The sequence below is a fragment of the Bos mutus genome, chromosome 5 (assembly GCF_027580195.1).
Source record: "Bos mutus isolate GX-2022 chromosome 5, NWIPB_WYAK_1.1, whole genome shotgun sequence".
Lineage (NCBI taxonomy): Eukaryota > Metazoa > Chordata > Mammalia > Artiodactyla > Bovidae > Bos > Bos mutus.
In genome coordinates this window covers 108,445,130-108,457,165 of record NC_091621.1, presented here as the reverse complement: position 1 = coordinate 108,457,165, position 12,036 = coordinate 108,445,130, and the positions used below count along the sequence as shown (strand labels likewise).

At 46.0% G+C, this 12,036-nt stretch overlaps 1 protein-coding gene across 3 annotated transcripts in view; it reads left to right on the top strand.

The window, feature by feature from the left end:
• The window catches only part of SGSM3 (small G protein signaling modulator 3), a 33,997-nt gene that overhangs the window by 16,054 nt on the left and 5,907 nt on the right, over positions 1–12,036 (top strand). Inside the window, exons 2-5 of one of the 3 annotated variants that reach the window (XM_070371531.1) lie at positions 9,459–9,570; positions 10,065–10,150; positions 10,517–10,583; positions 11,826–12,022. In XM_070371531.1, coding sequence (XP_070227632.1) covers positions 9,564–9,570; positions 10,065–10,150; positions 10,517–10,583; positions 11,826–12,022 — 357 coding nt within the window. In that variant the 5' untranslated portion in view covers positions 9,459–9,563. Of the gene's footprint in view, positions 1–9,376; positions 9,571–10,064; positions 10,151–10,516; positions 10,584–11,825; positions 12,023–12,036 lie in introns of those variants that run through there. The other 2 variants (XM_070371532.1, XM_070371533.1) reach the window with 2 other exon arrangements.

The following is a 12,036-nucleotide window of genomic DNA, read 5'->3' as shown; positions in this document are numbered from 1 at the left end:
CCTGGTGAAGGTTGCATCCTCAACGAGAACCAGCAGTGGGGCAACCAGGGCACCGGCATGTCGTCTGGCTGCCTGGAGTGGCTGAAGGATATGTCCCTTCTAGTCAGAGCCTGACAAAACATGGTCCACTGGAGAAAGGAATGGCACACCACTTCAGTATTCTTGCCTTATAGAATCCCATGAATACAATGAGAAGGAAAAAAGATATGACCAGTCATAATGGCCATCATTAAAAAGGCTGCGAGTGATAAATGCTGGAGAGGGTGTGGTGAAAAGGGAAACCTCCTGCGCTGTTGGTGGGAATGTAAATTGATGCAGCCTCTATGGAAAAACAGTATTGAGGTTCCTTAAAAAACTCAATATAGTTACTTCATGATCTAGCAATCCCACTCCTGAAGCATATACCTGAGGAAAACCTTAATTTGAAAAGATACGAGCACCCCAGTGTTCATAGCAGCACTATTTACAGTAGCCAAGACATAGAAGCAACCTAAATGTCCATTGAAAGACGAATGGATAGAGCCATGGTTTATATACACAATGGAATACTCCTCAGCCGTAAAAAGAATGAAATAATGCCATTTGCAGCAACCTGGGTGGACCTGGAGATAATACTACTAAGTAAAGTAGGTCAGATGGAGAAAGACAAATACATGATATTGTTTATGTGCAGAATCTTAAAAAAAAATGATAAAATGAACTTATTTACAAAACAAACAGACTTGTAGATTTAGAGAATGAGGGAGACTGGAGGATAGGGATAGATTGGGAGTCTCAGGTTAATGGGTACACACTGCTATATTTAAACTAGGTAATCAACAAGGGCCTACTGTAAAAATTAAAAAAAAAAATCATCTGTGTTGAGTGTTCAGTAGTTTTTTATTTACATAGATGTACCGCAATTCTTTATCCATCCATTCATCAGTTAAAGGATATTTGCGTTTTCAGATTCTGGCAGTTGCAGCTGCCACAAACCTTTTCACACAGGTTTTTGTGTAAACAAAAGTTTCATTTCCCTTAGATAAACATACCTAGGAATGGGTTTGTTGGGTTATATGGTTAAGTATATGTCTAACTTTATAAGAATCTGCCAAACACTCTTCCAAAATTTTGCATTCCCACCAGCAATGAGTGAGAACACTGGTTGTTCTGAATCCTCATCAGCACTTGATGTTGTCAGGTGGTGGTGGTGGTTTGCTTTTTAATTTAGCTATGTAATGTGTGTGTGGTATAATCTCATTGTGGTTTTAATTTGCCTTCCTTAATGACTCGTGGGTGTTGTGTATCTTTTCTGGATGTCTGTCATCTTTGTATCTTTGGTAATGCTCCTGTTCAAATCTTTTGCCCATTTTCTTTTTTAAATTGGATTGTTTGTTTCTAGCTTACTGAGTTTTGAGAATTCCTTATACTTTGGTTACATGTTCTTTATCAAATGTGTGATATGGACATAGTTTCTACCATGTGTGGCTTCTGATAATCTAATTTAATCAAATGTTTTCTTTTATATATCATGCTTTTAGTGTAATAGCTAAGAAATCTTTGCATAACCAAGATCACAAACATTTTCTCCTGTTCTAGAAATTTTTTGGCTGCACTGAGTCTTCGTAGCTGTGTGTGGACTTTCTGTAGTTGCGGCACACAGGCGTCTCTTGTTGCGGACCGTGGGCTCTGGGTGCACAGGCTTCAACAGCTGTGGCGCACAAGATTAATTGCTCCATGACATGTGGGATCATCTCCGACCAGGGGTTGATGTGTCTCTTGCATTGGCAGGCGGATTCTCAACTGCTGGACTACTTAGGGAAGTCCATTCTTTTAGAAGTTTTGTAGTGATTTTTCTAGGCCCATTTGTTGACAAGACTGTCCTTTCCCCATTGAATTGCATTTGTATTTTTGTTGAAAAGTAATTACTTTCCTAGGGCTGCCATAATAAAGTATCACAAACTGAGTGACTTAGAACAACCGTAATATTGTCTCAGTTTTGGAGGCCAGGAATCTGAAATCAAGGTGTCAGCAAGGCCATGCTCACTCTGAAACCTGTAGGGGAGGATCCTTCCTTGTTTCTTCCAGCTTCTAGTAACCCCAGGTGTCCTTTGGCTTATTGCACCATAATTCCAGTCTGTGCTCCACATGGTGTTCTTCCATCTCTTCATATCATCTCTCTCATATCTGTGCCCAAATTCCCCCTTTTTAAGAAGACATCAGATATAATGGATTAGGGCTCACCTTAATGAGGTCATCTTAAGTTGGTTAAATCAGCAAAGACCCATTCTCCAAATAAGGTCATATTCTGAGGTACCGAGGAATGGAACTTCAACATACCTTTTTATGGGGGACACAAATCAATTCAAAGCTTTAATTGACCACGTGTATGGGTCTGCTGCTGGATCACCTCTTCTGTTCCATTGATCTGTGTGTCTTTCCTTTTGCCAGTGTCACCCAGTACTGCATGTGTTGGGTTGGCCAAAAAGTTCATTCAGGTTTTTCCATGATGTAGTATGGACAAATTTGAATGAACTTTCTGATCAACCCAATAGTTTTATGGTAAGTATTGAAATCAGGTAGTGTGAATTCTCCAACTTTCTGCTTTTCCAAATTATTGATATTTTGAGTATTTTTATTCTTTTACCTATCCATTTAGCTTTTAAAATCAGTTTGTCAGTTTTAGCAAAATATCCTACTGGGACTTTGATTGGCATTATGTTGAATCTTTTCGTTGTTCACAATCTTAGGGGGACAGCATTCAGGCATTTATCTTTAAGTATGATATTAACTGTAGGATTTTTGTAGATGCCTTTTATTAGGATAAGAAAGTTTCCTCTATTTCTAGATTGCTGAGAGTTTTTATCATGAATGGATGTTGACTTCTGTGAAATGTTTCTTCTGCATCTATTGAGATAATCATATAGTTTTTCTTCTTCAGTCTGTTGATATACTGAATTACATTGATTTTTAAATATTAAACAACTTATCTTGCATTCCCAAGATAAAGTCTACTTGGTCATGATAGTATTAATTTTATGCATTGTAGAACTTACTGGCAGAAGTTGTTCAGGATATTCTCTTATTACCCTGTTAATGCCTACAGGGCCTATAGTAGTGTATCTTCTTCCATTCCTGATAATACTGGTAATCTGTGTCTTGTTTTCCTGTTCAGTCTGATCAGTTTGATTTTATTGATGTCAGAGGAACAGATTTTGGTTTCATTGATTTTTCTCTCTCTTTTTGGTTTTCTATTGTACTGATTTTTGTGGTTATCTTTATTGTTTGTCTTTTTCTTCTGCATACTTTGGACTCAAGTTACCAATAAATTCAACAACTTGGATAATAGTCAAATTCCTTGAAAGTACACAAACCATCAAAGCTCACTCAAGAGAAATAGATAATCGGAATAGCCTTATCCCTATTAAAAAATTGTAGTTGAAAATTTTTCCATGAAGGAAACTCCAGGCACCAGAGACTTGATTGGTGATTTTATTTCAACATTTGAGGAAGAAATAGTGCCAGTTTCTACACAATCTTTTCCTTAAAACGGAGGAGGAGAGACTAATTCCGAATCATTCTGTAAAGCAGATACCATCCTGATAGCAAACCCAAGAAAGGTGTTACTAGGAAAGAAAACTACAATCAAGCCTTCTTTATGAACATAGATGAAAAGTTCTTAAAATTTAAGTGAATTTCTGAAAAGGAAAATATAATCACAGTGACTCAGTAGGGTGAGCTTCAGGTATTATTCCTCACATTCCTTGCAGGTGGCTCTTTCCAACCTTGGGTAGCTCACATACGCACGCACGCACACACACACCCACACCCACACCCACACACACCCACACCCACCCACCCCCACCCCCACCCCCCCCGCCACTGAAGATTTGAGGGTGTTGTCCGCAGATTTCTGGAGTTCTCTCTGCAGGTCTCTGGTCTACATATTCAGGCTGCTTTGGTGGCTTTTAGCTCTCAGCAGCTCCTCGGCCCTCCTGGGTGCCCAGTCCTGACTGCAGACTCTCTCCAGGTGGTCACAGGGCTCAGCTCAATTGTTCTCTCTCTCCCCGGCTTCACTGTCCTGTGCGGCGTGTCGTCCAGTGTTTAGAAGCCATAGTTTCGTGTATCTTTCTGGCTTTTTAGCTGTTCAGGTTGGGAAAGTAAATCCAATTCCTTATAGCTCCATCTCGGCCAGAAGCAGAAGTCCATAACTGGAATATGAAATGATTATATCACATTTTACAGTGTCAATATACCCAGATCTTATTAATTCCTATAATATTTGACATATAAATTGTTCTCATGTTTTTGTTGTATAGATGATGCTGAAGTAGACCTTTTCATGCACATACTTTTTCGCTTCTATTGAATTATTTCCTTAAGATAAGTTTCCAGGAGAATATTACTGGATCAAAAGGTAATTTTAAGAATTGCATTTACGTGTTTTAATCTGCTTCCATTATATTCTTTACTATTCAAAAGTTTCTGCCTCTTAGTACCCCTGTGACAACAGCAGGGCCACCAGTGACCTGGCTGCTTCAGCCAGCTCCCAGATGGCTGCTTTCTGGAAGGTTCCCATAGCAACCGGAAGCTGGAAAAACCTGCCTGCCCAGATTAGTGATGTCACTTCCAGCTCCTGTTGGGAACTCAGGGATTCGGGGGCAGTTAGTGAGAGAAATGGCCTATATATATAATTTTCAGAGAGTCTTTAAAATATATCCAGAGTCTGGCCTGTTCTCACTGTTCCCACAATAGCAAAGCCAACATCATTCCTACCACGTCACCACCCCCTGCCCTGCAGTCTTCTCTGCACAGCAGCCAGAGAGAACTTTTAAGTCCTGAGTCAGATTGGGGCTCACCGCTGCTTAGAGCCGGTAGGAGAATGAGACCCGGCTGTCTGTGCGCTGAAGGCCCCCTGAGCCGGCCGCCCCTGCAGCTGCCGCCACCTGCCACGCCCCTCGCTGCTGCGCCTGCCGCCTGGACCCTCCTGCCACAGGAGCCACAGGACTTGGTCTCCCACTGCCTTTTGTTTGGGTCTTTGCTTGGATGTCACCTAATCCTCAGAGAACTTTTCCTGATCACGTTAGCTACATGGCCCCTTTCTCCTGACACTTCTGTACCTTTTCCCTCAGAGGACTGTAGGTAGCACCATCTGACAGCTGTTTCTGTGTTCGCTGAGTCTCTGTTGGGATGTAATTGTGGGGACTTGCGTTTTTCATTTTTGCATCTCGGCCCTGATAGCCATGCTTGTCTCTTGGCGGCGCCCAGTAACTGCTGAGTGACTGAACCAACAAGGGGCAAGCCAAGGTCGGGAAAGGGAGCTGCATGCTGAGAACAGCCTTCCCAGCCCACTCCATCCTCCACAGCAGCACCCGCTTCCTCCGCACGTCCTCGGCCCTTCTGGAGGAAACAGCCAGGTCACTGCCTCTGAGGTGCTGGTGAGGTGCCGGGAGCCGGCATATTGCATATTGAGTGCACATTGCATATTGAGTGCAGCACTTTCCACAGCATCATCTTTCAGGATCTGGAATAGCTCAACTGAAATTCTGTCACTGCTGGGAGCCAGTGTGAGGAACTCTGCCCATGACAAAAGTCATGAGGAAGGAGGCTCGGCATACGCAAAGGCGGGATCGAGCTTCAGGGGTCCCCCTGGAAATTCTCGAGCATTTACACCCAAAACCAGAGTCTGCCTACTTTCTGCTTTGTGCTTTCACCTACACCTCTGACTTTACGGGGGGCTGTCCCCCACTACCTCTCTGAAAAAAGAGTTAGCTTACAGCTCCAGTTAATAATTCCTGGGTGTGACAGTGTTTCAACCTACAAACTCCTTTGGAAATCCTCTAGCCTGCCTGAATAGGTTTTTCCGGCCACATGTGATTGTTCAGAGCCTCCCAACTGTGAGAGTCAGGAGATGTTCTAAACTGTCTAAACACAGATTCCTTTGAGTAGTTAAAAGATTGATTAGAAATTGTATTGGTGAAGGGATTTTCACTTGTTGGGCCAATGTTTGCTGCCAAGTTTCCATATCCCTTACCTGCTGTGTCCCTGGCAGTGTATTGATTAATAGAATTGGTGTAAGTAGTAGCTTTAATGTTTGTAACCTGGGACCCTTGAGTTAATTCTTTTTCTTGTTATAGCCCACCACACCTTTGCTCTGTAGGAATGCAACTTTATCTAATGCTTTTTTTGGAGGTGGCTCTGACCAATCACCTTTAGAGAAAAATAAGTTTTCTGAAGAAAAGGTCTTAAAATGTTAACAGGCCTCCGGGCCAGAAGATGATGCAAATCACCTAAGCTTTTGCATATGATAAGTTTGCAGGAAGAAAGCCTGGTTTGCTGCAAGACTCTACCCCTTCCCCATTATCCTCTATGCATAACTTAAGGTATAAAAACTACTTTGAAAAATAAAGTGCGGGCCTTGTTCACCGAAACTTGGTCTCACCATGTCGTTCTTTCTCTTACCTTCTGGCTGAATTATTCAGCCTCTTTTCTCCACTGAATTTCCTCACTGAGCTATCCTCATTCTATTACTCTTTATATCCTTAATTAACATTTAATTAAGCAGTTGTTTCCTGATCTTCGCTGAAGTTAGGAGAAGGACTGCTTATCACCCGATGCTTCCTGAGCATTCGCTGTGTGTCAGGGCAGTAGGGCCCTTTGTGTTCTCACGCCATCCTCATAACCACTTTAGGACGTAGGTAGGTACTGTTATTCTGTCCAGTCTGTGGAGAAGAAAACTGAGATTCGAACAAGTGATGTGAATGTGCCCAAGCTTATAAGCGGGGAGCCGCAGAGCTGGGGTGTGAATGCACACCTGTCTGACCAGAGAGGTCTTCACTTGATCCGCAGCACCGTCTGGCCCTGCACGAAGGTGGCAGAGGATGAGCTGGAAAGCCGCGCTCTCCTAAGGCTGATGCCACAGCAGCGTGCTCGCCCAGGGCTCCGGGCCGCAGTGGCATGGCCGAGCTCGGGGGTTCTTCCCCAGCACTGCCGAGCTGGTGGCTGACCGACAGCCTCTCCGCAGGTGCCATGCTGGGGACGGTTATCAGGGTCCGTTTGGGAGACTGCACGTGGGTCTCCTCTCAGCTTGTTTCTCATGTGTGAGGACTGGAGATAATCTACGTCAAAATATGCTGTGAGGATGCATGCTGACATGATTTTAAGAATTTCTTGCTTTAATGTAAAAATACTTGCTCCATCCATCACAGAATTCTGATTCAAACCAGGCCCCGCATACCTGTCACACTGAAGGAAGACATTACGTCTTCCTCTTGCAAAGCAGACAGACAGGTCTAGGGCGGCTGGCCCATTAGGGAAGTGGGTTCTGCCATCTGTTTCTCAGCAGGACTTGTCTGGAAGCAGGAGGGCTGCCTCCCAGGTGGGCCGTCATGATGAGCATTTAGTTCATACATGGCCCAGTTAGGTTGTGTCTGGGCAGGAGGAGGGGCTGGTGACCCAGCTGAACTGCCCTTGGGACAAGCTGATTAGTTTTGGCCCCAGATTTGCAAGTGTGTCTTTAAAGAGAGCTAAGATGTTTTTCATGTGCCTAATTTTCAACGTACGCTGGAGTAAAGGGTCCATAGGCTGATGTTTTCTCAGAGCGCCCTCGATGGTTCTCTGACTTTCCTTTTTGTTTCTTTCTCACTCAGCTGACCCTTCACGTGTACCCAGAACCCTGTGCAGACAGCAGGGAGGAGGTGGAGCCAGCAGCTGTCACCTTCACGCGCCTGTCACCTGAGAATGGCGGAAGGGTGTTTAGGGCTGGGCGGGTGTGGTTCCAAAACCCAGAGGGCACTTGTCCTAAAAGATTTCAGCCACGGCCCCATGGTTATCTTCCATTTATGTTACCTTCCTTTCGTTTCATGGTTAGAAGTGAAAGGCTTCATTCAGAAAAAGGCTGAGAAGCTGCATTTCTGTTGAGGCTGAAGTAGGTGATGACAGGTTCTTTCTAGTTCTAAAGGGAGCAGGTTAGAAAGTGAGAGGAAGCCCTGAGTGCTGATGCCTCGATTGATTATTTATTGTTTTAAAATTGACATACAAATCACATGCTACAAAGTTTACTACTTTTAAAGTGGATAATTCAGTGGTTTGAATATTTCTTGCTGTTGTGTGGCTAATCACCACTCTCCAATTCCAGACCAGTTTTCACCTCCACAGATAGATATCCCGCACGCATCCTTCCCCTGCCTTCTGCCTTCCCCTCTCCTCCAGCCCCTGGCAGTCACTAATCTACTTTCTGTAACTGGGGATTTGCTTCTGCTGGACATTTCTTTTAAATAGAATCATACCAATATTCATCCTCTTGTGACTGGCTTCTTTAACTGAGCATACTGTTTTGAAGATTCCCCTATGGTATAGCATCATTAGCACTTCATTCCTTTTTACAGCTGAATGATATTCCGTTGTATGGATATTCTGTGCGTTCCATATATCCCTGCACCAGTTCTTGGACACACGGGTTGTTTCTGCATTTTGGCTCGAATGCGTCATTCTGCTGTAAACCTCCGTGTACAGTTGTCTGTGTGGATACTTGTTTTAACTTCTGTGGGTAAATAACTAGGAGTGGAATTCTGGGGTCATATGGTAACCCTGCATCTCACCTTTTGAGGAGCGTCAGAGTGCTTTCCACAGCAGCTCCGCCATCTGACGTTCCCACCAGCAGCAGATGAGGCTTCTAGTTTCGCCACATCCTCACCAGCACTAATCATTGCCTTTTTGATTACAGCCGTCCTCGTGGCTGTGACGTGGTCTCTCACTGTGGTTCTGATGTGCATTTTCCTGGTGACTAATGATGTTGAACATCTTTGTACATGCTCACTGGCTACTTAACATCTGTTCTTTGGAGAAATGTCTTTTCAGATCTTAAGCCTGTTTTTAAAAATTGGGCTATTTGTCTTTTTAATGTTGGGTCACTTTTTTACGAGGACAAAAAGAGAAAGGCAAGGGTTTAAACAATAACAGGAGATTTAGTTAGATTGCAACTTCATAGTTTTCCAGCCGTGAGGTGCTGGAAAGTGTGGTGGATGAAGTGGAAACGCCAGAGTCAGGTGAGTGGAGGTACTGACTCAGACGTGTTCTAAGTGATTCCTCAAAAATTCTGGCTCGGAGGAACCTATTCACGGAAGTTTCGGCGGTGTCTGGTTTTTGTTTTCTGTTTTAGGAATGTTTGCTTGAGCGTAGAGCATCAGGACGTCTGTCTGTGTGGTCCTCTCCAGCCTTAGGAGTGCAGGGACTGAGCAGGCTCTCCTCTTGGCCCGCAGAGCTGTTGAGAACAAGTTTCATAGCTTCTTCACAGTGTTTTCCTCTTGGACGAAATGTTGAGAACAGTAGACTTTTTCTTTCAAGTGAGACTTTTCTTTCCCTGTCAAACATTTACCTCGCCACCGCCCTGGACCAGTATATCAGCCTACGTACAGAAAGGACCCCCTGCAGAGGGACTGCGGTGGATGACTTTCCCCTTTGCACTCCTGCCCAAGCAGATGTTTCTGGACCAGATGACACTTGAGGAGCCTCCCAGCTCTGAGACACTAGGCTAGGAAACCCTAGTCTGGATCTGCAGAAGATTCTCCTGTCCTCTCTGCACAATGTCAGGTGGGAGGCAGGGGCCTGGCTTGGAAATGGGGTGACAGGCCCTCCAGGGGGAAGGGAGTCTTACCCAAGAGGATCTTCCTGGTGGGAGGGAAGCCGGCTTGTTTCCCATGGACCTTTGAGGGTCACGTGGACTGTCCAGGTCAGAGGTGGAGGAAGGAGGAAGTCTTCTGACAGGTCTCTGGGAGGGTTACTGCCACTGTCTCCTCAGTTTCCCCGAGTCCCTGTCCCCCTCTCCCTGCAGTGCTCACACGCAGGTGGAAGGAGAGCCGGGGAGGGGGTCCGGTTCCGTCTGGAGCACACCGCTGGTCTCCTGTAACTGCCTCTAAAAGTTGCACGTTGCTAGCTTTCTCCCCTCCCCCGTCCATCCCACTCTGGATGGTCCAGTCCTTTAATGGTGGGGGGTGGGGGTAGAGGAGGGATGTCTCAACTTGAATTTCCCCCCTGAATACTCTGCATTATGTTTATCTCCTATTCCTGGTCTTCCCTGCTTTTAGGAAGTCACATACCTTCTGCCAATGGCCCCTTCTCAGCCCTGACTCCGAGTATGTGGCCCCAGGAGATCCTGGCCAAGTACGCGCAGGTACAGCAGGCTCAGCAGCTCTGCCCCACGCTGGGGTGCCCGGGGGGCCACCACCTGCTGCAGGTGTCCTGGGAGGGGAGCCGCTCCCCTGTATTCACATGGGGCCCCAGAGACAGCTTCTTAGCTCCACATCCTCTGTGAATCAACCATTAGGTTGGAGAAAAAGTATGACCTCTGCTCTCGGTATTATGGGGACACGAAAACACATAAAATGTGTTTCTTGACCTTATTATCTTTGACCTCTGAGGAAAATGCGGGGAGAATTCGAGAGGGTCGTTGGCCCCGTAGCTGAGAGATGACCACAGGAGGCTTCAGGGGAGGCTGGGAGGAGCGCAGCGGTGCTGACCTTCCCGCCCCCGGCTCTAGGAGGAGGCCACCGTGGAGCAGCCAGAGTTCCGCTATGATGAGTTCGGGTTCCGCGTGGACAAGGAAGGTGAGACTGAGCCCCTCGGGGGTAACCTGCCCCCGTCCTTGTTGGGGAGCACCAGCTCTGTGGCCGATGACACTATGGTGGCCTCGGGCTCTGGATGTTTCGCCCCGATGTTCTAGAATCATGGACAAAGCCACATCTGATGCTGATGCTATTACAAGTATATGGAGTTCTCCAGGATATTTTTGGTTTTGGAGGGGGGTGAGGTTCCCTTTTTTCTTTTCTTTGCTACTCTGCACAGCTTGTGGATTCTTAGTTCCCCAACCAGGGATTGAACTCAGGCCCTTGGCAATGAAAGTGCTCAGTCCTAGCCACTGGACCACCAGGAATTCCCCGTTTTTGTTTTTAAGATTAATTTTATTGATCGTAATATGATAATAAAAGCAATAATGTTCATTATAAAGAATTTTAAAAATACATCAATATGTAAAGATTAAAACAATCCGTAATCCTACAACCTGCAGATAACTGCTGACATTTCAGTGTGTTTTTCTCCTGGCTTTGTGAGTATCCGTCTGTACCTTTCATAACTAAGATGGTATCATATACATGTTTTTATATTGTTCTTATATCTCTTCACCTTATTCCATGAGCATTTTGTCTGTCAGTTAAGATATTCTTTAAAGAATATTTTCTGTAACTGTGTACTGACCCATCGCAATGGGCTGGTCATTGTGTATCTGTGACCGGTCTTCTGTAAGTGAACCCCAGGCTATCCCCACTGCTTGCTGCTGTCGGTCGCCACATGGGCGCTTGGGAGGCCGTCTGCCAGAACCCAGGGTGGCCTGCCACCAACCAGATAACTGACTGAGACCCAGCCGTCTGCAGGTCACGCACATTTCCCGTTCTGACGAGTCTTCGTTGTTGTCTGGTTCATAGGCAGGTATTTGTGAGTTAAAAGCTGCGCCTGAGAGGAACACGGAACTTTCTAGTATGATGGGAGTATTCTGTATCCTGACGGGGACAGTGTTTAGATGTTTATTGATCCTCGACAAAGACAAGGCCAGCAGGATTTTCAGGCCAGAAGGGTGAACACCTAGGGAGCAGGGACGGTGGGCTCATGGGTCTGGTTTGGGGGAGACAGTGAAGAGTGCAGATTTGCTGTTCAGGGTGCCAGGGAAGTGCCAGGGAAGTGACTGGAAAGAGTACCCTGGGTTTCAGGAGTGAGCTCTTGGCAGTGGACCCCGAGCCTGGCCCTCTGCTCTCAGAGCACAGACAGTGAGGTCGCTGTCCCCCTCCCCACAGACGCAGATGGCATCCCCTATTCCGGCCAGCTGCTGGAGGACCCGCCCCAGAGGCTGCGCTGGCAGGCCCACCTGGAGTTCACCCACAACCACGACGTGGGGGACCTCACCTGGGACAAGATTGCTGTCTCCCTGCCACGCTCGGAGAAGCTCCGCTCCCTGGTGCTGGCCGGGGTCCCCCACAGCATGAGGCCACAGGTGAGGCGGGGGCC